The sequence below is a fragment of the Harpia harpyja genome, chromosome 22, assembly GCF_026419915.1.
Source record: "Harpia harpyja isolate bHarHar1 chromosome 22, bHarHar1 primary haplotype, whole genome shotgun sequence".
Taxonomy (NCBI): domain Eukaryota; kingdom Metazoa; phylum Chordata; class Aves; order Accipitriformes; family Accipitridae; genus Harpia; species Harpia harpyja.
In genome coordinates, this window is record NC_068961.1 from 2775862 (window position 1) to 2802933 (window position 27072).

General features: G+C 39.0%; 1 protein-coding gene across 4 annotated transcripts; it reads right to left on the reverse strand.

Annotated features, from left to right (window-relative positions):
• Window positions 1-1275: 1275 nt before the first annotated feature.
• PRPS2 (phosphoribosyl pyrophosphate synthetase 2) lies at window positions 1276-27051 on the reverse strand. 4 transcript variants are annotated; one of them, XM_052773545.1, is made up of 8 exons: window positions 26858-27051; window positions 17647-17830; window positions 15027-15047; window positions 11348-11446; window positions 10126-10250; window positions 7419-7592; window positions 2522-2681; window positions 1276-1560 (listed from the first exon to the last, which is right to left on the reverse strand). In XM_052773545.1, the coding sequence occupies exons 1-8, from the start codon at window positions 26977-26979 to the stop codon at window positions 1468-1470; spliced, it is 978 nt and encodes a 325-aa protein (XP_052629505.1). In that variant the 5' UTR covers window positions 26980-27051; the 3' UTR covers window positions 1276-1467. The 4 variants fall into 4 exon arrangements, with proteins under 4 accessions (XP_052629505.1, XP_052629508.1, XP_052629507.1 ...); XM_052773548.1 differs by lacking the exon at window positions 26858-27051 and adding an exon at window positions 26184-26202; XM_052773547.1 differs by lacking the exon at window positions 26858-27051 and adding an exon at window positions 23175-23206.
• Between the last annotated feature and the right edge of the window lie 21 nt (window positions 27052-27072).

Genomic DNA, 27072 nt, shown 5'->3' on the forward strand with positions numbered 1-27072 from the left:
TCTTAAATGGAATTGAAAAATCCATTTTATAATACAACATTGTATCATTATAAATATATCCCAGAATAAACAAGGTAGGATGAAATAAGGCTATTTTTTATGCAGCTCCACAGTAAAGAAGCATCTCTCAAGCATGGCAAATGCTTTTGTAATTAACAACTGCAATTTCAGGTAGGAAACTGAGTTTTCCCATGATCTAGGTGCAGGAACACTATCTTAATACACACAAACTCTTCCTTTCTAGCAGGAAGACTGAAGAAACTTCATAGAAGGATTCAAACACCTAAAATTACAACATTAGATTTGGTTTTTTCCCTCCAGAATCCATTACTGACTGCATTACGAGTACTTAACCATAAGCTTTCTCAGCATACAAGAGGCAAAACTGTTTTCATAATGATTTTAATTCCCCAATGTTAAAGTATTCAAGACTAGCTAGTCTACCATAGTTCACTGGCTGCACAGTAAAGTACTGTGGTACCTTGTAATAGAAACCTGAAGCTCTATTGACTGTGCAGTTTGAAAAAAACAAGAAGTATTTTCAGATACTTTTTAATCAAGTAAAAGTGGGTAGAGACCAGCCTGTATAAAAGAAAGTATGTTTAAATTTGCTGTTTGGACTTTGCACAGTGAAGTTTTACAATATTAACAGGAAAACTGCTATGAAATGATTCATATGATCACAATCAAGGAATGTCAAAAACTACAGGGAAAAAATGAAATTTAAGCCAAACTGCTCGTGATTAAAGATTGGTCCTCATTATTGAAACACATGAAATGAATCATCCCAGGAATACTGAAACTTTAATCTTACAACTGAAGACAGTAACTGCACAGAATAGATGTTAAGCAAATGATGTAATGTAACAAGAGCTTTACAAAAGAAAACAGCAGCCACGTATATCTTGTGGAAAAAGAGAATATTAAGTGTATGAAACAGTTAATACTCTGGATGTATCAACAGTTCCTCAAAATTAACATGAAGTTTACATTCTGTTAGGGCTTACAAAATACTATTCATGGTAGTTAAAGATAACAAAACACAAACCAACAGCTGCTTGCCTGACATATGAGTAGATACAAGATACCCAAGCCTGCAGCATTTAGCTTAACACAGAAAATATTACATGCATACATCCCATTATGTTCTATGAATAGATTGTAGTGCTGTATAGAAAAACAGATCGGAAGCAGCAGTTTAGCAGAAAGTGAGGACAGGCACATGAAAGAGAACTTAGGCAACACACAAGACTTTCAGACTCTCAAGGGAATTCATAAAGTTTCTGCCAGACAGAGATTTATTGCCCATTTACAAAGAACAAATGGTAATTACAAGACAAATATAATAATTAAACATAAAAGCTCTGGAATTGTACAAAGATACTAATTTCTTGTGGTTGAGATGCATTGTTAAAAACAGTGCTAGCTGAAGGGACCTTTGCAAGGATACAATGGAATCTCCTGCAGTTACAAGGGGACGTGACTAAACAGGTAAGACACAGATTCACCGTTGTGTGTTCTTCGAATTGCCTCAGCCAGGATCATGGAAATGTCAATAAACTGAAAGAAAAATCACGAAGATAAATTTTATGGGATGCCAAGAACAATAAACTATACAGTTTATAAACATAACAACAAACATTCAATTTACCATTGTGCTCCCTCACCTCTTCTAGGAAGTAAAAATAACATTAAAGCATTAGTCCAATTCACATATACATCAGAACTGCATTAATACAAACTCAAAAATTGAGTAAGAAAGCATTGAATAAGATTGCTGCACAGGCATACTGCTGAACACTTCTGGCGCAGGGCATGTTGTCAAAAAGAAACTATTCTAGCCATCAGATGGCAGTGTCCACTTGACACAAATACGGTTTAAGGGAAGTATACCTTTTAAGCGCTTGCCTTGTCTCAATAAATACCAAATAAATATTAAGCTTTTTAAAAATTCAATGTTGCATTAAAACCCACAATCTTTTATGCATTCCTCCACTCTGTACTAAGGAAAAACTCCAAAAGGGACACGTGACTTCCCAGAACCATCTCATGTAAAAGCTACTGCAGTAAGTCAGCTTTGTATTTTCAGTTTGGTTTTTGAAAAGAAACGTAGGTCATTGTTATCTTGAGCATTTTCATTAGTGTATTTTCAAAAATAATAAAAAACAGAGAAGTCGTCTAAGGTTTCTGTGGCATAACATAACTAACTTAAGTTCCTATATTCGAATATTGTACGATTAATATTGATCAAAAAAACCCCAGAAAAAACCCGAGCCAATTTTATATTTCCCACTCTTTCAGTCAGGCATACTCAATCTGTTGCAAATACAAAATACTTTGCAATACTCTATTGTACTACCTGAATCCCCTCAAAACAGTTCTTTGGCATGTTTTAGCAAGATGTTCTGCAAGCACTGTATTTTAGAATATTATTTTCCTCTCAAGGCACAAATTCTAGCATCAGTGAACAGTAAAATACAAATCCAGAGTTTAAACAGATGACACAAAACCACCACTGTACCTGAATTTTTGGGCAGTGTTTCATTTTCTCTTCTTGGGGGATTGTATTAGTTACCACAACAGCCTCAAACGATGCATTATTAATCCGAGAAATAGCAGGACCAGAAAAGATGCCATGAGTAAGAATGGCATAAACTTTAGTGGCTCCAGCAGATACTAACCTAATAGAACACGAAGGAAAAGTATGCTGTGATGCATGTTTACATACATGGCTATGGATGAAGCCAGATACAAATCTCTAAAATACATTTTACACACAAATTCCTCCTGGAAGCTACAGGATGACACAAATATCTACAAAATAATTCAGAGAATTTTAAGCTTTTTCAGGTTATACAAATAAGTCTCACAAAAAAAATAATAAATAACTGCTAATTAAATAAAAAACTTCTTATCAGTAGCAGTGATACTAATCTAAAATGCTGCACTTTTGACCATATCAGCACAACATACAACTGAATTCCAGTACAAGTTTTCTACCAGGCAAAAATGAAGTAGGTTGGATGGCAGTATTCATAACTCTATTGTGCCTCCATTATTGTCCACCTTTATTTTCATTTGCAATTCAAAAAATTCTGCTTGGAAAGAGTTTCCGAGGAAGAAGAAGTGTTAATGATTAGAAGCCTAGCTTACTGCAAGGTTGTGGGAAGACATGCTGCTGATCCAGGCACACAGTGAAATGATGCAGCACAGGAGAAAAAAAAAATAAATCAAAGAACTAGAACACCTTGTAAATGAGTCAGAATCCTTAATTTCATTTTGACTGGTGCCTTTGCCTTCAGACGCTCAGCTATGTCCTAGCTGCTCTTCTAGTCTTACAAACTGAGGCCCCGAAGAGTGGTATTTTATCAGATCATAGCATAAGCACAGTAAGATAGGAAGAAAGACAAAACCACAGAAACACCACCTCATTTTGAATGACTCAACAGAATCAAGGTTTTCTGGTCATTCTCAGCATTATATTTAGTGGCTGCAACCTTGTCCTGGTTTCAGCTGGGATAGAGTTAACTGTCTTCCTAGTAGCTGGTACAGTGCTATGTTTTGAGTTCAGTATGCGAAGAATGTTGATAACACTGATGTTTTCAGTTGTTGCTCAGTAGTGTTTAGACTAATGTCAAGGATTTTTCAGCTTCTCATGCCCAGCCAGCAAGAAAGCTGGAGGGGCACAAGAACTTGGCACAGGACACAGCCAGGGCACCTGACCCAAACTGGCCAACGAGGTATTCCATACCATGGGACGTCTCATCTAGTAGAGGAACTGGGGAGTGGGGGCGGGGAATCGCCACTCGGGGACTGGCTGGGTGTCGGTCAGCGGGTGGTGAGCAATTGCACTGCGCATCATTTGTACATTCCAATCCTTTCATTATTGCTGTTGTCATTTTATTAGTGTTATCATTATCATTATTAGTTTCTTCTTTTTTTCTGTTCTATTAAACCGTTCTTATCTCAACCCACGGGTTTTGCTTCTTTTCCTGATTTTCTCCCCCATCCCACTGGGTGGGGGGGAGTGAGTGAGCGGCTGCGTGGTGTTTAGTTGCTGGCTGGGGTTAAACCACGACAAACCTACAGGGAAGATGCACTACAACAGGGTGAGTGCGTACCAAGGGTGTGTACTTAAACAAGTTCATCTGCTGTATCTGAAAATGTATTTCTTAGTTCATCTGCTTGATATGTATCTAGGTTGCTGAGATAAAAAGAGGTCTAAAAAGTATTTTGGTGAGCAAGTCTAATTAAGCACAAAGTACATCCCACCTAGCTTTGGCATTAATGAAAAGCACTACTTCATACCAAGAACATGACATAAGGCAGCATCACTCAAGCAAAAGCATCTTTCTTAGTGAACACTGCAGATACATTGAAGGTTTCTGATGGTTTTAGAATTTGCTCTATAGAAATCTACTGTAGGTAAATAAAGAAGTGCTTCTTTCATAACACGAAAGAAATAAAGGCTTCCTTTTTGACAGGGATTAACTTCCTCTATATACGGGAGTATAAAAAAAAACCCCACCACACAAAACCAAAACCTTGGCTAGGCAGTTTGTGACCTTGTTCTGCAAAGGGCACAGCCCAGAAGCACAGTTTGGGGTCTGATACAGATTAGCATGCAGATAGCAAACAACTGCACAACATCTCTTTGAAAAATTCCACCAAATTTCCATCAAAGTGAAAAGAAATGCAAGACACTATGAATCCCTCTACCACAAGTTTTGACATCCTTTTTATCTAGATGCAAACAGCAAGCCTGCAACTAAAGCCTGTAAACTCACACGATGATCTTTACTTCAAACCACAAACAGTAATGTCTAGCTCACTTAAGCTTCACCCTGTTGCTTTGACACCATTTCCCACAGCATTCTCCGGGAGAAACTAGCTGCTCATGGCTTGGACGGGTGTACTCTTTGCTGGGTAAGAAACTGGCTGGATGGACGAGCCCAGAGAGTTGTGGTGAATGGAGTTAAATCCAGCTGGCAGCCGGTCACAAGTGGTGTTCCCCAGGGCTCAGTACTGGGGCCAGTTCTGTTTAACATCTTTATCAACGATCTGGATGAGGGGATCGAGTGCACCCTCGGTAAGTTTGCGGATGACACCAAGTTGGGCGGGAGGGTTGATCTGCTGGAGGGTAGGAAGGCTCTACAGAGGGATCTGGACAGGCTGGATCGATGGGACGAGGCCAACTGGATGAGGTTCAACAAGGCTCAGTGCCGGGTCCTGCACTTGGGTCACAGCAACCCCACGCAGCGCTACAGGCTTGGGGAAGAGGGGCTGGAAAGCTGCCTGATGGAACAGGACCTGGGGCTGTTGGCTGACAGCCGGCTAATTATGAGCCAGCAGTGTGCCCAGGGGGCAACGAAGACCAAGAGCATCCTGGCTTGTATCAGAAATAGCGTGGCCAGCAGGACTAGGGAAGGGATCCTCCCCCTATACTGGGGGGGATGCACCTCGAGTACTGTGTTCAGTTTTGGGCTCCTCACCACAAGAAAGACATTGAGGTGCTGGAGCGTGTCCAGAGAAGGGCAACCAAGCTGGTGAAGGCTCTAGAGTGCAAGTCTTATGACGAGCAGCTGAGGGAACCAGGGTTGTTTCACCTGAAGAAAAGGAGGCTCAGGGGAGAGCTTCTCACTCCCTACAACTCCTCTGAAAGGAGGTTGTAGCGAGGTGGGTGTGAGTCTTCTCCCAAATAACATGATAGGACAAGAGGAAATAGCCTCAAGTTGTGCCAGGGGAGGTTTAGATTGGATATTAGGAACAATTTCTTCACCGAAAGGGTTGTCAAGCATTGGAACAGGCTGCCCAGGGAAGTGGTGGAGTCACCATCTCTGGAGGTATTTAAAAGACGTGTAGATGTAGCACTTAGGGACGTGGTTTAGTGGTGGACTTGGCAGTGCTAGGTTAACAGCTGGACTTAATCTTAGAATCATTCAGGTTGGAAAGGACCTTTATGATTCAAATAGAGTCAGGCAGGAAGTACCACATGGACCTGTTTTGGATGCAAGACTATTTGATACTCTCATAGTGTCTACAAATATATTGGACAGGAATATAAATTCAAAGTGTTCTCAACTGAGACATACTAGCTTTAGAAAGGATTACATCCAAGACTAGCAATGCTACAGTAAATATTCAGCAACATCAATTTAAAACATTCCCATGTCTTGCTCCTCAGCAGATCCTTCCCACTTCCAATGTGCACTACTTACAAACATAAGGGAGTAGGCTTTGCTATAAACAATATCAAAATACAAGATCTTTGAATGGAAGATTTAAAACCTCAGGGCTCTGGCCAAGTTTAGATTGTAGTCCTTGACCTCCCAAACTGAAGTTGTTAGCATGTTTGCATATGAGTGAGTGGAGAGGCAGGAGCATTTAAGTCCAGTGTTGCTCAGCTGTAATACCTCCCATTTGTTCTTAATGAATTTCAGTCCATTTCTCCAATTTGTCAAGATGATTCTGAAGCTAGAGTTACTGCCACACATACAGAGTTGTGAAGCTACAGCAATAGGAAGAATGAATCATTTCAGGAATCAGCAATATTTTTAACGGCTACAGACATTACCAAAGTTCAGTGCAGTCAATAATGCCAACTTCTGTGGAAAAAACCCTACTACTACCCTGAAACGTACTAGCATAAAGCCAGCTGGAAAACCACAAAGTAATCCTTTCTACTTAGCACTGCTAGGGCCTCCGGTAAGATAGTGGGTCTACATTCACACACTCCACTTCAAGAAGTGGACCAACTGGAAAGAATCCAGTTGAATTGGATGAATCTGGCATCAACAACAGAGTAGAAGTCTAGAAACTAGGTGGAAAGACTGAACAAACTGAAGTTACTTAGTTTAGAGGGGAATGAGAACACTCTTCAACTAACTTCCAGACAAAACACAGAAAAACTTATTCTCACCTCCTCAGATGAAAAGGACAAGTAGTTTTATACTGAAGATGTACATTAAAGATTAATATTAAACACACATTGAACACTGGGGAGAAAATACTTTCCAATGTTAAATCTAGTAAAGCTTTGTGAAATATTGCCTAAGGAGAGTGGAAAGACTCCATGATGAGGTTTAAGAAGAGAACGATTTTTTGTCTCTTGTTTCTGCCTTGGAACTGAAAAATGCACTAGACGACCCAAGTCCCTTCCAAGTATATGACTTTTTATTTATTCCATCCTCTTCCTAAATACAGATAATATATTTCTGTAAGTATTTTCTCAGTTCCACATTCTAAGAAGGATGCAGCTTGATCACAGGACTGTGACCTATAGACTCAAGGATCAGAGTGACTTCATGCTACCAAGGTCAGTTTGGGTTATAAGCATGCAGGACACAGGAACTGCATTCATCGCCTGTCTGCAGGCTACAGTACAGCAAGACAGTGGGCCAGTTCATAATAATACTTACTTTTCTGCTGCATGACATATCGTGCCACATGTGTCAGCCATGTCATCAACAAGAATTGCTACTCTGTCTTTCACGTCACCAACCAAGACCATTCTGTCCACTTCATTTGCCTTCTTTCTTTCCTTATGAATGAGAGCAAATTCCACATTCAGTCTGTCAGCAATTGAAGTAACCCTAAGTTACAGGAAGAAATACACCTCATTTAGAGAGTTATTTTAAAAGAAAGAACAGAGCCATACCCATGTATTTATCATAAAACACAGTTTTCATGTTTCCTGGCTTTCAAACTGCCACAGCACAAACTTTTGCAAGTAATGAGACAGGTTAGAAACAATCTTAATTCACTGCTAATAAATACAACCAGAGAGTCTTAAGCTATACTCCAGAAATTGATTTTTTTATTGAATTGACTTTGGTTTTCTTTCATTAAGTACCTGACTTTGAAAACATTTCAGCTATTCACAAGCTTTTTAGCTGCTGCAAGACCTAATCACACTAGATAATGTAAGGTAGAGGTAGCCTCAATTCTAAGCCTATAGCAGTGTGCACTTTAACATCCTAACTGAAAATACCATTGCAGGAATGTAAAACCAAACCAAAGGGAAAAACCAAGCAAGTTAATAGTGATTAATAATTCTTTCAGCAGTACTTGACTAGTAATCAAGTAGCTTACTTCATTAGTAATTCCCTTAGCAATACATCTCCTTGCCAAAGATCTTTTAAAACTATTCAGGTGACCTCTGGTGGCCAAACCTCCAGTAATAAACTTAATTTGTTACAGACTTCTTTCTGATTCAGGTTTCTTTAGTATACCAGAGCTGGTAGGTATAAAGACACAGGAATAAACAATAATATGCTTCTTCTATGCTGGCACAACCTTGTAGCCTGTCTTTTTAGAATACATTTAGAATGTAGTTAACAAGGTTATTAACACTCACAGTTAATAGAGAATACAGTTTTGTTTGTTTACCACTTAAATATGAAGGAGTTGTTAGTTACTGTATTTCAACAGCTGGGCAATAAACAAAAAACCCAAATGTTTTGACATTTTTTGTGAGCAATAGTGTAATTTCATAGCAAGTCTCAATACCTCAGAGGCATTAAGATGCCTTGTTTCAGTCACAGAATTTAATAAGCTGGGAAAAAAAACCCACCAAGCAAGTAGTAACAAACAAAAAAGCATTCAGATATTTTAAACGAGTGCAAGAACATGTATTTTTAGAAAAATTTCTTAAAATTTAAATCTGTAAGCATTAAAGACAAACTTTCTTCACATTCTATTCGCTTTTCATTAATCCAAGTATTATTTAAGGTCTACATGTTTTAAATGGAAGGGCCAGACCATTTTCTTTACATTACATTACTGGAGGTGAAGGAGAAGCTCTGAATTTATTGAAAGCAACATCTTCCTCTACTTCACCAGCAACTGCTTGGTTGCATTACAATAGAAAGGTACCAAAGACAGACTACCTATCTATGTTAAATACAGTGAGAGTGATTCTCAAAGAATAAACTCTTATGATCAACTTGATAATAGAAAAATATTTGGTAGGGGAAAAAATGCTATCTTCTGACTTGAATTCTATGCAAAGGCTGTATTTTGTTTCAAAAACATAACAAAAAACCCAAAACAAAATAAAAAAAAAAACAAACCCAAAAACCAACTGTGAAAACAAGTGTCCAGATAGGAACAAACAAAGAAATGTAGTTGATTGAGTTATCTGAATTTTAAAATGCTTTCTATAGTTTATATTCTTCACATCTTTAACTTGATTAATCTAAACAGGAACAACTATGGAGTTCTCATCAGTCTCATTTCCCTATTAATTATTAGAACATGAATACTCACAACAGACCCAAGGACTTCCAGTTAAAATCAAATTATGACAGTCTGTCACATTTTTTCCCATACTACATTCCAAACATTTAAATTACTCTGGGCTTACAGGATTCTTACTTCATTTGTCTTTGTTCCCATTCAGTTTTGTAGCAGCAGCATGACCAAGAAAACCTGCATTTCACCTCAGTGACATGCTTTATCACCTCACCAGCCAGCGTGCTTCTGAGCTTTTGCATTAGTTTATACTGAATAGATAGCAAATGAAAGATAGTCTGCTAAATGAGTAACGCGTGCTGCAAATGAAGAAACACTCCAATGAACTAACTTTTCCATTTTCACCTTTTGCCACTCAACCCAAAACTTCACTCCCTTTTCCTAGTATTCACAGTGCACAACTTGGGGTCAATAGGTTTATAGCTGGAATGCAATAACATAAAGAAAAAAAACCCCATGACTCAAGCAAGCTCTTACCTAAATGCCAGCAGGTACACTGGGGATAGGCCATATGCTTTGACAGAGAAGGGAAACTTAGGCAATTCCAGAGCAAAGCAGGAAGAGATGCAGCAACTGGACTAAGGAAGCAAGTAGCAGGAAAAATCTCTTCCCTCCTGCGGAGGGATTCAGCTAATGAGGCCATATCCAGGGAGAGAGAAGAAGATTTTCTTTAGAGTATAGAAAGCTCCTGGATGTTTTCAAGCATGACCAACACTGGAAGAACTAGTCGTTCTATTTTTACAATGCATTTGGATTCATCAGTGATGTACCCTGTATCCTGCACAATCCATAGAAGAAAAATGACAACTAGATAAACTAGTTCATTAACCACTAACTATATGGAAAACTAAGAGTTTTAGGCTTGTATAGTACCTTTTTGCACCACCTGCATCAGGTGAGACTATGATACAGTTTCTCCACTCCAGAATGTTCTCTTTAATCCACTGCAGCACTGCAGGTTCTGCATACAGGTTATCTACTGGAATGTCAAAGAATCCCTAGTCCGAAAGAGAAAGAGTTTCATGAATATATGTTTATGTCTTACCTGGAATGAAGACACAGGGAAAGAATCAAGCCTTTGCCTTTCATGTATGGTAGAACTTTAATTAGTATTTTACACTCACCTAATTCTGCCCTCTGATATCAGTATCAAATGCAGCAGAAGTTAGACAAATATTAAGGTCTCTCAAAATCTCACCCAAGAGTAGTGAAATAAAGAACAGCTGTTCTCAAATTATATAAAAATCAGAAAAGAAGATCATCTTCAGGCACTCAAGGAAATTCATGCTTGTGAAAATCTCTCAAAAAATCCAGGGAGTAATACTCAACTTCCATAAATTTCAACTGCTTGACATGAATGGTAGTATTTCAATGTGGGGAAGATTCAAGTTAGTATTACTCGAGCAGCAGAAATGGAATCTTTCTTTTTGTGCAAGTTCCAATGACAAGAAATCTGTGTTAGACCACAAATGAAACTGCTTTTTACTTGCATGACAGCCATCTAGCATAATAGGAAATTCTGATTAAACAGAATACCAGAACTGGAAGAGAAGGTATTTTCTAGAAAAAAACAAGATATCTTGAAGAGAAGTACACATGAGAATGACAAATGATGTTTGCTCTGTGTCCGAGGAAAGAGTTTTGCGATTTGCTGTATTCAGCAGTAAGCCAGCTAAGGATTGCCAGCCACCATCTCCACTTCTCTTAAGAGAATATTGTCTCCTTGGCTGCAACAACAAAACTATCTAGGGCAATACTACAATCTCTGACCAGGCCAAGATTAAGAGAATTTGCCCCAAACCAGTATATTTTATGTTCTGGGAACTCTTACACTAGACCTGGCAAATTCCACTGAAGCCTCCAACACACAAGTATTCAAAGTGCCTGCAAAATCACCCCATAAAATCAAGGCTGGTCTCTTTCAAAAAGGGAATTTAATTAGAAACAGGTACTGAGACTTTCTCTGAACCCTGAGAATTACACTTCTGTACATAGCCTTTCAAAACAATGAGAAAAAACAGAGAATTAATATTATTAGCCTTTCACATTAATTCAGTAGAGACCCTAGGCACAGTTAGTAAGAACTGATAGTTACCTGGATCTGAGAAGCATGCAAGTCCATGGTGATGATGTGGTCAGCCCCTGCAACTGACAGCATGTTGGCAACAAGTTTTGCAGAGATTGGAGCACGACTCTAAGGAATAAAGCACAAATGTTTAAATTTTAAAAGATTTCAACTAGATGCAAGGAGTCAGAAAATGAGCTGCTTTTATTGATTTTTCCTTTAGAATATTTGGAATCTAGATATGAAGCGCTCCAGAACTTTCGCCAAACTGGCCTGTCAATAGCTGATCTTGCTACTAGGGTTTTGAAACTCAGCAAAACATGTAGGAATATCTAAATCAGCTTGAACAGTGTGCCTAATAATGCTTTGTAGTAATTAGACTGACTTAGAAGCAGATAAAACTGGGGACATATTTTTCCAATACTTCTATTTAAAACTTTCAGCTAGCTTTTCTATAGCAGAAAGACACACAATCTCCATTTCTCTATGTCACTACCCTACATTAACATCCAACTCTCAAGCAACTATGCTGTTCTAAAAAGACATTGCCAAAAACGAAGATTGAAGGCAGAGTGAACCCAGCTTTTGAAAACACTGCTTTAAAACAAAGTTAGCATCAAGCATTTCTTCATGATACAGTAAAGCTTGTAACAGATCCATGTTGGCAGGGGTCTTCTACCCTGGCCTATTTATTTACTCTTTTTTGCTAATTCAGGCTTAATTGTTGGATGCAATTAGGAGTCTAGAATTCCCAAAAGGGACGGGGGGGATGAAAAAAACAGAGAAGTGGAAAGAACAAGAGAGCAGCAAAAATCTAATTAGCAAAGTTAATGCCATTGTCAAGAGCTTTTTAAAAGTGACAAGGATGCAGAACAAACAGCAACATAAAAAAAAAAGAAGATGGAAAATCATGACTGGAGGATACCTCACATTTCTTTTGAGCAACTCCGAAGTTTTTTCAGTTTTTTAAGCTCTGAAAAAAGCTATGTTGCCCTAGACAGCTTTCTCTGTAACAGAAGTACTAAACAAAACCTCCTGTTTTCTTTTTGCCAATCTTTAAATAAGGCTAATAGCTGGCAATAACATTAGTGTGAAGGCAGAACTGCTATTCAGAGGTTCCATCTCGCTGTCAGGCTCTGGTTTTTGCTGGCACAGTATTCTCTTCTGCTACATCTCTTTATCAAACAGCCTCATTTAGCCTCCTAGGAACCCCCTCTCGTTCCACCCCATACACACAATTACAGAGTATCTCTGCTCTCCTTCCACTGATGCTCAAGGGCATAACCCAAAATAAGCTGAACCACTGCCAATTTAACCCGGATACTTTTCTGTCTGTGTCATATCAAGCAGCCAGTATTTTCCTCAAAACTTTTGCTAATTTAGGTGGAAACGGCATTTCTCTGTTTTAACCTGCAGATGGCCAACATACTTCCAGAAAAGAAACTGAGATATTGCAGTCTTTCTTATAGCTGGATCAAGTTTATCACCATCACTACAGAAATTCTTTGTTTTGAAAACCATCCCTTTTGGGTTTTGTGTTTCACAGAACATCACCACCATTTGGTCTGTGTAAGATACACAGAAGATATATGCAACAGCCAGCGCTTCCCCAGATCTCTGCAATTCAGATGCATGTACCTTCCATAAGAGTTTGCTACCATTAGCGCTTTAGCATGGATGATTTTCCAGTTACTGAGGACTATGCTGCTTCTCATTTAAGTTCAGCTCTGTAAGGTCCAAGTCAGCCTAAGCTTTCTGGATATTTCTGTTATTAGTAGTAAACTTTTGGTTCATGCCATTCAAATTCCTGATCACTTAGCTTAGCTTATCTTAGCAGTACAAATTGACATTTTTAAGCCGGGCTTCAAAATATTCTCAAATCTCTGGCAACATCTAATAAAACAAAGCTGTAGTGTCTACTCTTTTGACCCTACCACAATGTTCTCTTATCAGCTCTTTGCAAAGATCTGGTTTGGTGCTACAGCTAAGCTGGATCAACAGGTGATGCTGAAACCAGAGGTTTGCTCCCCTGCTTGTCCCATCCCTTCTTCCCAGGCTATACACTTCCACCACTTCTCTTGTGCTGCACACCGGGACTTGTCTGAACCCACAGCAGCCAGATGAGGCAGCTCAAATGGAAGAGAAGGGAAAAGAAGATGGCAAACCAAGACCACCCCCTCCAGTAGAAACAAGCAACTAGTTCAGGCTAGCTGCTAAAGGCAAATTACATTCTTCCCAGAATGTGGTTTGCCACTTCCACTCCATCCAGTATACTGAATTTTGCTTTTATTTTTTTCCATTTGTGTTCAATGTGAATACCACTTAGCTTGTTTCAGGTATCAATATCATGAGTATCACCATCACAAAAAAACCAAAATACTTTCCTGCATCAAATACTAATGTATACGTTACCAGTTGGTACTTCTTTCAGCTGCTGGCCTTGCAGGCTGCCTTCCCAGAAGGAAGAACTTGAAGGTTTTACCACTAGGTAACTTGTTTTAGCAGACATGCACACATCAGATTGCCTACGTGTTGGTGGACAGAGGGTCTTGCAAGGAAAGATAGCCAGACACCAATACCTGTTTCTCAAGAATGGGCTAATAGGAGATTAAGACAAATGAAGTTTGCAGCTATCTGACAGTTTCCTTTACACAAAACTGTGCATTAAAAGAAAACACACAACATGTTCAAAAGGATTTAAGATTTGATTGCTTGCATAGAAAATAAGTTTTGTGCTACAATATGATCCAAATTGAAGATTATTTTAAAATCAAAGGAAGTATATTCATGGGAACCTCAGATAACCTGGCCTCTTTATTCAGAAACTTGGATGACAAAGGTAGATGAGAACTCAAGATTTTCTTTATCTTGGAGTTTGTAAGGTTTGCTTCTGATCAGAGAGGCAAGAACACAAAGAGATTCACAGTATTCATTGTTCCATTCTTTGACACAATTTGAGATTAGTTTCAGAATTATTAGTGTGAAACGCAACATTACATTATGTACAGAAACTAAATTGTAAAAAAAATCACTAAGTTTTTAGTTCCTAAGCAAATTCCCCACTTACATATAACAAGTTATATAAATGATTTCTTCCTTTGTGATGCATTACAAATTTATTCACAATTCTTAAAATTACCACAGGTGGGCTGGCGGAATCCACAAAGCTAATATAAGCAACCTCACAAGAGTAACTATGCAAAGGACACATAGCTGAAAGTAAGAGCTGTCCATCAAGATTAAAGCTCTGTTGCCTTTAAGCATCTTATTACATTGTCTTGCTCAAAATGCATCACATGCATAGTGAACCAAAAAAAAAAAAAAAAAAAAATCCAAGAAACCCCAAAGATTTATAACTGGAACTGTCACTTCCAAGAAAGCCAGTTGTGAAGTGTATGGATACTGAATGTTCACTCATGTATTACCTAAATTTATCGTTTCAAAAATGAGATATGCTTTGAAGCTTCAGAAGTTGACAGCCATTATCTTGAACGTCCAGATAAATTTTTAACTAGAAGCTAGGAGTTTTCTAGTAGCAAATTATTCCACAGGATTACTGTCATGGCCTAGGTGAAACACAACTGAAATCAAGAAGTGAAACTGAAAATGTTCCCAGTTATACATAATGTAACCCAGTAAGTTTCACCCTTTAAGGCCATATTAATGGAAATGCATAGCGTTAGATTAAAAAAAAAAAAAGGATACCTACCCAACGCTCCACGGACCCCTTCTACAAATCAAAAAAACAAAGTTACATGAGCTGTAGAACACCAAACTCACCTGTCACTCTACTTCTAACTTATCTCAAGGCATCTCTGTAGCACCTACATAAATGTGTCCTGCCCATGGCTTAGTAGGTTAGCATAATTAGAGGATGCATAAATGTAACTATGGCTGAAGCACAGATACACCTGAGCTAATTTTAAATTAGCTACCTTGTGTATCAGAAGTATTCTAGTTTATGGCAGCACTTGATTGCATCTAAATTAATTTACCAGCTTTTCTACGATTCTCAGCAAGCCTTTTTTTTTTTTTTAAACCTCTGTTTCTCATTTAAAGCTAGTCCAGGTTTAATGCTAAAATTTCCAGAGTGGATTACACAGGCCTTGTTCAGAATATGATTTTTTTATTGCAAGGCCCTTTCCTTGAATAAATAAATCAAGGGCACTTTTCATTGTTCTCAGCGATCATAACTGCAACAGAGGCATGAAGAATAGGGGGTTATTTCAAGCAGCAAGGATTCAGTTTATTTAGTACTTTATGGATTAAAGTCAACAACTCAAATTCAAACCAGAAAACAGCATCCAGCTAGTGAAGATTATACTGCTTCAGTTCATAGTCAAGCAAACTACAGCAAAATCTTTTACCAGAGCGAAGAAAAATAGGTGTATAACCGTAGGAAGAAAATGGCTGGCACTTTACTGACACTTCAGGCAGCATACAAAGCTTCTGCACTCAACATGGGTCAAAGACCAAGCGATGTGATGCAATCCAACAGCGGGAGGGAAGATCTCCCTGTCAATAAGCTGCCCAATGTTGACAGCTATATTATAGCTTATTTTGCAACATGGAGGTCAACTACCAAGGTTAATTTCCAAAGATGGCAAACATTTTCTCAATTGCAAAACAGAGGTAAAGAAAAAAAAAAAAAAAAAGAAATGGCTTGCCTAGAATTGGAGGAGAACTCAGTGACATCCAGAGAAGAGTCTGGAACAATGCTCAAAATCTCTGTTAATCAAAATCACTTTCCTAGGCTACCCATCTTCAGATGGCATTTCCAGAAGACAAAATGCTCCTGGGTGGCACGTTGGGCCACCACACTGTGGGTTTTAAGTGTCTCTTGGAAGTCTGCTACATGGATTTTGGGTACCCTTGACAAGGCACAGCCTAGATGCATGGAAAACTTGGGACAAACTCATCCTTTTCCCACACAAAAAACTTTAAGGATGGTCCAACAGAATCTTCCAATATGAATTTGGAAATCAAAACATAGCAAGATGCTTTCCTTCCCTTTCAACAAAGTGTTTATTGCTTCCCTTTCAAGCTTTTTCGATAAAAAAGTTTTTCAGCTCTCCTGATCAAGGGAGAGCGCTTTTCAATACAAAACACAGCAAAAATGAAGTTCCAAAGGATGCAGGGAAAGAACAGGGAGCTACTAACTCCTGAATTCCATTTTTGGAAGTATAACAAGTGGGTCTTTATAATATTAGTATGGTGTTAGAGAGCCTGCACTTAAAGAATGAGTATACCAAAAAAAAAACTTTTCTGTATTTAGTTTTGTTCTCAGACATCACAGGCTGAGTATTACAGATTTTGTAATATCTGCTATTATTTTTAGCTTCTGCGTTACTTCTCAGTCCTGTTATGTTTTTATATAAAAGAATGTAAACAACAGAAGGCTTTCAGGATGGTTTGCTTGGTCCCCAAAGGGAAAGGGAGTGGGCAGTCCATTTATGGGAAGTATCGGAGAGGGGCAACTTTCCAAAAAGACAACCATTGCAATTCAATCTTAAAAGCCAATTTAACATTTATTCTTTTTGGTTCTATTCAAGTGAGTTTAAGTAAAAGTAACATTCACATAACATATTAGAAGTTTTTTGTATATATAGTAGAGATAGGAAAGTTTAGTTCTGTCTTTTTTAAAATCAACCTCGCTTGCCACAGAGTTTGTTACTGTGTTATCAACTTGGCTGAACTGGTATATTCATCAGTTATGGCAGACCAAATTCAGGAAAAGGGCACTACGATCAGAAGAATATGGGGTTTCCATATAATTTTTGGTCTGCATCAATAAAAATGATTATCACAGAAATAAAAACTTTTTTTTAATCTGCTTTGCACATAAAATAATGTTTTTACTGATTACTGTTATGCATGGCAGATTTAATCAGTTCCTTCCATTTGGGTCTCTGTTTAACCATACAGGGTAAAACCCACCTACGAATGGTTACAGCACTTCAAATTTAGGATTTAATTCCATGCAATTAAAATGTTTAAAAGGCTGTACTCTTTTCATATATAGTGGTAAAAAAAAATTAAAAAGCAGCTAGAAAAAGCAGGAAAAACAGTCCCACAAGGTGAGGTTTGCTAGCAGAGTATTCTGCAATATACCACACACATAGGATGTACCTACTTTTACAAACTGAAGGTGTGTCAATTATCAAAACACATTCACCTATACATGAAATAATTGAACATTTTAACAAAAAAGGATGAAAAAAGCAAATCTTTCAAATCACTTAAATGTTGATGAACATATGTTTCATCTCCAAAAATTTCAAGTGAACAAGCTGAAAAAAGCCTTCTGAAATTACACAGTTCTTACCTACCTTGTCTTTCTTATCTTGCCTGGCATATGGAAAACATGGAATTACAGCAGTCACTCTGGAGGATGACGCAATCTTGCAAGCATTGATCATGATGAGCAGTTCCATTAAGTTGTCATTTATTTCTCCACAGCCACTCTGGATTATATACACATCTTCTCCTCTCACACTTTCACCAATCTCTACACTGAAAGAGCAGGAGATGACCAGTTAAACACTTGAAATACTGGAAAAGTATTATTAAAGAATAGAAAAAAACAGTTGTTTTAACAAGCTTTCATAGGTTTATCCCAATTTAGAATAAGATTTTTTTTTTTTTACAGTGATTTGGATAACTGTCCCCTTGATACAAAGTCTATTTCAATATAAGCCAGTCTAAAATTTACTCCAGCCTAAATATGGTCTTCGTAAGGTCAGCACCAATCAACATGTAATTATGGCTATAGCACTGATGCAGCTCACATTGTTATTAGATTTAATACTACTTTTTTTGTTTTAGTCTGTATATTCTGTGTCCTTGCCATCTCCCAAGGAGATGGCCATTTAAAGAATAACCTAGATCGTAAGTACAGAAACAACAGAGCCAACTTTAGAGCACTGAATACTACCTACCTAAATAATACTACTACCTAATACTACTACCTAAAAAGGGCAAATATTTTTCTATGATAATTAAGATGTTACTAAATTCAAGAAACTACTGCATTTTAGAAGAAAGAAGTATCAAGCCACACCCCAAAACCAGAAGTCTGGTTATAATTGACACCATGGTGTCCAAGTAAAGTAATTTTTAAAAAAGAGAAAAATCTTAGAGAAAAGCTAAGAGGCTGCTCATCAGCAGCTCACCATGACTCGACAACCCTCATTTTGTGTCAGTTGTTCTATTTGCTCTAACTGTGCTTACATGCTTTGATTCCTTATGATAGTATCTAAGAGTTATTTTATTCTTCCACAGGCAAATTCTGGCACTGATCACTGCTCACACGACAGAATTAAAAAATTAAATAGAGCTTATAAATAAACAGGAAAATTAAAACAAATCAGTTGAATGTGGATTCTTTTTCCATTCTAGACCCAAGCAAGAGAAATCTACTGTTGAACCACACTAACTTTTCACACCTGTTACTCCAAAACCTATACATAAAAACAGCAGACTAACCATTTTTCCCTGGATCCATGCACGACGTACAAGAAACATACAGATTTCCTAAATAATGAGGCAATCAGACCTTTCAAACCCATGCTCTACTAAGTTAGTCTTAATTATTAAACGCTAAAATATCTTGGGCCCTTATTTAAAAAGGTTGCACCTCTACCCAAGCCACAAATAAGCAAAAGCTTCTAGCTGGAAAACATCCAAACAGCCCAGATGTGGGTAGAATACTTTCTCTGATGGGTCCTTCAACGCTGAGGCTTGTTCTAGGCAAATACAGTCTGAACAACTTTCGTTTATCAGCTTTCAGGGTGCTGTGTAAGACTCATTAGCTTTCTGTAGCTACAAAACACAGAAAGGAATTTACTGCTTAAAAACCATCTTAATGATATGCAAACATTTGATTTATTACCATCAAGATAGTTGAGTCCATGGTCTCAGCCCCCCTATTCGACTCCTCTGCAGTCCCAAACAAGCTATAAAAAGATCCTGTCTTCATTTTTGTCCTTAATTTTGCCTAAGGATGCTACTAGCAGGATTTCTTAAGGCCAAAACCAAGCAAACAATCTAGCAAACACCAGGATCTCGAAGGACAGAGGTGGTCAGGGACAGTGTCATCTGCGGGTATGTCAGTGTTAATCCAGGAAACCTTTTGGAGACTTTCATCGTGGCACAGAGACAAAATTTGTTGGTCACGTAACTGTTACTTCCCTTTCCAAGTTTTTGATCAACAAAATAGGGCTGTTCAGAGAAAACTGTTTTGATCAAAATATCTTCTTAGTTTGTTTTCCCTTTTGGAGCTGAAAAGTTTTGGTCGACATAACTTAAGTTCAGCAAGACACTAAGTATATTCCATAATTGGAATAGGTCCAAAAAAGACCACCAGCACATGCAAAAGCTCTATGGCACCTCTTTCAACCCAAGACTGTGAAGTTATACTCCAGTTCTGGAAATTAACCTAGGAGCCATTACAAAGAAGAAGAAAGTAGAGAAAGACTAAGAAGAAAACACCGCCAGTTTTCAGGGGAGAAGGTTATTGGTGTGACAAAGGAGGGCAGAATAAGATTTTAGTACTTGGGGGGAAAAAAAAAGTAAGCACTACTTTCATAGACACATTATGTAATAGGAAAAAAACTCTGATGAATGACAAAAATGCATGATCTTAATGTTCATTACATACACAAAGAACACTGAATTGTAACACTCAGAGTTGTTTTGCTCCTTTAAAAAACAGCCATTTCTAAGCACATTGCTAAGAAATAACAGGTTCACAAGGTCAGGGAATATACTTTGAGATAAATATAGATCTGGTTAATACAACGGACCTGAAGTGATGCTTCTTCCATTGCCATTAACTACTATCTTCTCAATGACCTTGGGCTAGCAATAACTTTTTCATCTTGTAAACAACTTAGAAAATGAAAATGCTGCTACTTTCTCTCTTGGTGCATTTGAAAAAAAATTGGTTATGCTTTTGGCACACAGAAATGTGAATGTATGTGTATATGTATATAGAAATACCTTTTCTACTGGACACTGAAGTTATGTGCAGACTAAAATAAATCAAGCTTAAATTAATACTTGCATAGCACTCAGGAGTAACCCAGCTAAATGTGCCAGAGACTAGTATAATGTAATTACTGCACAGAGATCTTCTCCCAATCAAGTGGAGACAGCTGTGCAACAGATCAGTATCTCTTACCATCCACCTTCTCAAAGATTGGTATTGAGAGGTACTGTGTAGACTCAACCAACAGACACAGAGCGTTTTTTTTTTTGGGGGGGGGGGGGGGGGGGGGGGTCATCCTGTCGTTCCCCCCCCCCATTCAGCTACAAACAGGCAAACAGTAACAGACTATAAACTATAGTATCAGACATCTGAAGTATTGTACCTCAAATATCTATTAGAGAACACTAAGCTAACAGCAGTCAAACTTTGTGACAGTTATTTTATCAACATTACTACTAAATTCCGATTAGACCATCGATATCATGACCTAATTAACTGTTTGGGGGGTTATTTAAACAATTTCACATAGTGAGGACACAGAGGAAGGACACAAGAACAAGCTCAAGATTACAAACTCTGTTTGTTTTATGCAATTTAATGAAATTCAACTATTTGGTAACACTCAGTTTAAATAAACTTCTCGTTGAAGAGTCAACAGAACCTGTACATTAAAAGCCCTGACAGCACACAATTGTGTTTTAAAGTAAAAAATAACAGAAATTAATAGCTCACAAAAGTAATTAACTTTGAGCCAGCTGCTTGGAATCCACAAGCACAAGGCTCTAGCTGGGAAAGATACACTTAAGACAGGACATGATGAAAACCAAGTCTGAGTGTTGGTATCTCCCTTCACCTTGCAAAAGCTGATTTGAGAGCTCAATAATAAGTAGCAACTTGGATAGACTAATTACCATGAATTAAGGATAAGGCTCAAAATCCACTTACGTTACAAACATATTTCAATGGCTGAAGCATCCATTAAGCGAAACTCAAAATCAGGAGTAACAGCAGGCTGAGCTCCTTCTGAGCTAGATTTCTAGTACACTCCCAGCAGAGCTTATAGAGATGGGAATTTTAAATTTGTACGTCCTAACTAAAAAAAAAAAAGCAACACGGTTGTGGGGAGGCAGGGGAATAAGTATGCAGAGCCCAACTAAAATGGTAAATAATGTAAATCTGTAAATTCGTAACTAGGATCCTGTTCAAATCATGCACTTAAAAGGACTTTATGTACCTTTTTAAATAATTACAACAGATTAAGTTTCCAGCCATGCTTACAAGAAGAGTTGTCAAGCAATTTAGGTGCCAATAAAGCAGATGTGTACTTCAGACACTTTTAATAACCAGAGAAGAGGCCAAAACTTAAGGTCTAGAGTCCTCATACAGTGTGCAAAAAGAATCAATATCTCAAAAGTGATCAAAAAAATCCACATGCTGAATTTGCAATTCATTGAAACCCAGCCAATGGAAAGCACTAAGCAGAGGGCTGTGTTTGACCTCTTACCTTTGGGAACACATTTTGCAGAGTAAAGTCTTTTAACACAAGACCTCCAACTTACTGGGCAAGTATTTCGACTGCCGTGATGTTGTATGACAAAATGGGTACCAGCAAAGCCCAAAGCAACAAAGAAACAATAAAAATGCCAGGGTTGGTTTTAAGTCTATAGGTATGCCGTACCTCCTGGCATCCATGGTCTCCCCTCAACTCTAGGCTCTTCCACTTTGATTAACAGCTCCAAGACCAACCCCCAACTAGATCTTCACTGACAACTGCCCCATCCTAATGGTGGGCACTGGGATGGTAAGCACCACAGGACGGGAAATACCGTCTTACCCTCCACCATGGCTCACAGTCCACCACCGCAAGAGGAAAACACCTTCACTCGAGCAGGTCTGGGTTGAGCCACGTGCAGTCTGAAAGGAACCTTCAGAAATTTGGAAACAAAGGTCTAACAAGCCTGAGCACGTGCAGAGAGTCTTCAAAGGCCGAGTATCAAACGCTGCTGCAGCTAGGGACGTGCGAGATTGTCAGCCATTATTCACACCGGTTGTTTTTTGTTTTTAGATTTCAAGCGTTTAGCAGCTACTTAAAGGTAAAACGTGCACAGTATAAAGCAAGGTCAAAGTGGAAGTCTCAAACCAAAAGCTTTGAAGCTTTTTGGGGCCTTTTCCAATTCAGAGCAACGAACGATGTGATAAATGGCCGTATTTGCTGCATCTTCAATTCCCTATATAAACAAAACACACACAACATGCAATCCGGAAACAATTTTTATCTCATTCAACCAAGCTGGCAAAATCTGTTTCTCCAGTCTCCCCTTGCAGGCAGAGCACAACAACCCTGGTTACCAATCACTCGCTCAGCGGCTGGGCAGTCTGAAGAGACACTTCACACCCTAATCCCTGCCACCTTCAGCTGATTGAACACCAGCTTATCAGCTGAGCTTGCTTACTCCATGATTAGGGGTCTGCAACACCATAACCATCTACTCCAATGAGGGTGATACAGCTCCTGGCCCCTGCAGCAGCTGAACCCAAAGGAACCAGGGTACAGGAGATGTAGCGAGGTCATCCCTCATCCGAGACAACTGCAGTAGAAGAGTTGAAGGATGCTGAAGGGGAGATGGGACGGAAACGTTACAGCCCAGTGCTGAACTGTACAGCACTGATACCAGAGTTTCCAGGTTTGTTCCTGGTTTTTTCAATTATTTACTTCATAGAACAAACTGTTTTCATTACGCCACTTTGTGTGAAATAGAGACTCACATCCATCCTTGTAAGAATTCTCCGAGGAAATATCAGCTATTTTTTCCCTATCTTCCAAGATTAAATTTCAGTCCAAGATAACAGTTTTATTTATTTACTTACAAGCAAATGGCCCTCATAACAACACAGCTTTTCCCATACAGCGGGCAATGTCCCTTTGCAGTCAACCCGTATTTTTGTCTGTAAAAGCTGAGCAACATACACTTCAGTCAGTGCTTCTGAAACAACCCATCTTCAGCAGCTAAATAAGGCTGCGGGTAGGCAGCCTCCAAATTCACATGTGCCAGGAAGGACTTCAATTCCCTTTCTTATGGATCAGTCGATGTATTTCAGCCAGTGAATCTGACAGGAAGAAGCAAGGAAACTCACAGGAATGGGTGGGAGCACTAACTTCTTCCACTGGGAGAGATGTGTGTAAGAGGATGCATATATGACTCCAGTTTCTCCATTTTGAGAATAACAAGTATTTCAAGGACAGTTAAAATAAATAGTCTTTAGAAAAGCAAACATATCATATATTGTAAGAAAATGTTTATTTAAGAAGTGATGTACATTCAATGATAATTTTTTTTAATCAGCTGACTCAGCAAAAATACCTGCACTTGGATTTAATTGTGTATCAACTATAATTAAATGCCACCTCAGTGTATTTGGAAACAATTTTGTGAAAAATTTCAGAGCACTTAATATCTGTACACTTCTGTTACATGTCTGTCAACCAGAGTTTCACGATGCTGAGGCTACAACAGCCATGCCTGTTTAAGGACTTCCATTCCTTCCCTCTTCTTCCAGCCTGCCAAACTCTGCTGATGACAGTTGCTTGTGGGGTTTGAAGATGATAAACTGAGCCCCCACTGCAGCCCTAACTTTTTGCCAGATAAGTGAGAAGGTGGTACCACCCAAGCTCCTACCATGACACTGTGGCTGGCACTTAAGTGACACACAAGCTTTGAATACTAAACAGAGTTATCTTCTACAACCAGGTTATTATTGAGGAGCTCTCTCACTGCTTTAGTTAGGGTTGCTTGATTTTGGTAGTCAGCTAAAGGAAAGCATTTCCATACAGTTTAGATGGAAGGAAAAAAAAAAACAGGGCAGTGGTCGAGTCTACCGGCAATTTATCTCACTTCCTCTAGCACAGACTAGATTTCTCAGTTACAGACCTGCAAGAATACTGAATGCCTAAATCAGAAGAGAACAGAGATATTGCTAGATACGCTAGTCTCAGGATAAATCAAAAAGAGAAACTTTTCCCACTTTAAATGTCCTGGAATTGGGAACGTACCTGACCATTTAGTCACAGTGCTTGTCAGTGGTGGTCCTATCCCCGGCTAACCTCAGGGTACAGCTTTTGTTTCTCAAACCCACTTACATCTGCTAAGGATTGGGACTGAGACCTAAAACCTGTTTGAGTGGAAATATAATGCAAAATACTTCGTGACTCTTCCCTCCGCTCTATTCTGCAAGCCAAACTCACTGCAGTTCTCAAGTAAATGGTTTCCAGCTAGGACCCTTTGACAAGGATTTAAGCCTGGAGCTGCACACATTTATCAATTTACACATAATTTACATTTAAGAGAATGCAGCAAACAGCAAAACAGAGTTTTTAACGAAAGGTGAATCTTCTCTGCAACTTGCTAACTTAACAGATCTGACAAAGCAACAGTTTGTTGACCCTCAGGCCCAGGCTTATCTGTTTGCACAGGGGTTTGCCCGAGTGCCATTGGGAAGGTTTAAGGTTCTTTGAGCATTTTAACTATCAGGTTCTAGTATTCTGCAATACTGCAAAGGTATTTCGTAATGTCAATACACTTGTTTATAAACTTAAAAATGCAACAAAAATAAGAAAAAAAAAGACTGTGCTGGATTATCTTTACATAGGAAGAAATAAATTTTTGCTTACATACACACACAGAGAAACTTTGCTATACAGACTGAAAATCCAGATGCCTCAGGATAGGACCACTGCAGCATAAATAAACTACAGCTAAAGTTGATATGATAATTTCAGATACATTGAGGAATTCTCTTATTAGTATTGCTGACTTTTTTTTTAACAAGAAAATCAGTCTACAAAACTGGAAGGCCAACATCCTGAAATAAGTTGCTAAGGATATTGAAAAGATTACCCACTTAAAACAGTGGGTACAACTGTACTCGCTGAAGGGGAAACAAGAACTTAATTTTAGAATCTCAAAAGTATGAAGTTGTAAAAAAGAAAACAAAAGCAAACACTGAAAGATTTATAGTGTTAAGGCATTTTAAGTTCAGGAAAAAAAAAAAAAAGAAGACAACGTCAGTCTCGCAGTGTTGCAACTGAAGCAACCAGAAATAATGTTTAGATTAGATACATGCCTCATATCTATACCACACTACATCCCTACTTGCCTAAGAAAATAAACTGGCACTACTAGATTAGCCAAACCACTGACATGCTGCAGTCACCACTACCTACTTGTTTAATGGCAGAGGCCACTATTGCACACCTGGGAAAATAAGTGGAAGGATAGATTAGAGATTATTGTATCCTGAAGCCTAGAATTTAATTAGCTTACCTCATAAAATAAATATGCAAACTTTGGAGATAAATTTCTACCTTGGATGAAATCTAAATCAATTAATCTCTGCTTAAAACACAGCAAACAGCAGAACTAAAGATAAGTGTCCCTGGAGAACAAACATTAAAAAAAATTAGACATAAGTTAGCAAGAAAGTCATGCAACCAAATACACAAATTAAGTTTTATCATGCAGAAAAGAGATCAAAGAGCAATAAAGTGAGTATGGGGTTGGAAAGACTTGACAGAAGATTTAAACCTTCATTTAATCAGGAGTGAATAGGAGAGTTAGAGTGTGCAAACATTAGGTTGCATAAACACCAATGGAAGAGGGTTTACAGTAATGCCAGTGAGCATAACTAGAACAAGAGCAATTAAACTGAGAATGCAAAAACATAGACAGAATAGAAAGACAAGCTTTGTGAGAGCAATTTTAGAATACACCATGTTAATCTTTCAAAGGAAGCAATGAACACACGCTTGTTCGGGAGATTCAGAACAAGAGCAGATAAAAATAAACATACAATAGCCTCAGAGACTGGCCAGCTACTTACAGTCGGGAACTTGTGTCTCAGAATCAGCTGGCAGCCTAGTCTCATACACCTATATAGAAAAGCAGTTGCACAGTCTTACCAGCTCATGGGATGAGCATATAGCTGTCACCTCAACTTAAAATTCTTCGTTAAAAACGGGTAAATAAAATAGGTGGGTCAGAAAGCTAAGATGGCAAACTAATGAAGGGAGGCAATAATAGTACAAAAAGCCCTGGCAAGCACGTTCGCTGAGAATCAAGGAGAGCAAGTCGTCCTCACGGTTTCACGCAGGATTTTTTGCACCGTTACCAGAGTCACTTTCTGCGTTTGGCTGGCCAGGAACCCAAGGCGCCTGCACTTTCAGCAGCAAGCCAAGGCAGTCACAACAACTGTATTATCCTCACGCAGGACCAACAGTCTCGGGCGACGGAGGGGGGTCACGCAGGAGCTGTAGCGGGTGTCCCCCCCCACGCAACTGGCTGCCGATGCAAAATAAAGGCCAGTGGCAGCAAACCCTGAAGCGTGATTTGACCCGGGCTCGCTCTTTTTCAAGCGTTTAATGCACCATCATCAACACCACCCTGTGCTTATACCCCCTCACCTACGGAACTGCCGCACACGAAATGGAGATGATTTCCTCTTTTCGGCGGTAAAGCTGAGGTAACGCGGGACGCCCCCCCCCCCCCCCCGCGTACCTGGTCTCCTGGTTGCTGAACTTCTTGGTGACCACCTTGCCCAGCTCCAGCCCGAGGCGGTCCGCCACCCGCTGGGAGAGGTCGTGGTGGGAGCTGCCGCTGAACAGCACGATGTTCGGCATGGCGAGGGGCGAGCGAGAGTGCGGGGACCCACGGCGCGGAGTCAAATAAGCGGCGCGGCGCGGAGCGGCGGGCCCGCCTCCGCCCCGCCGCCG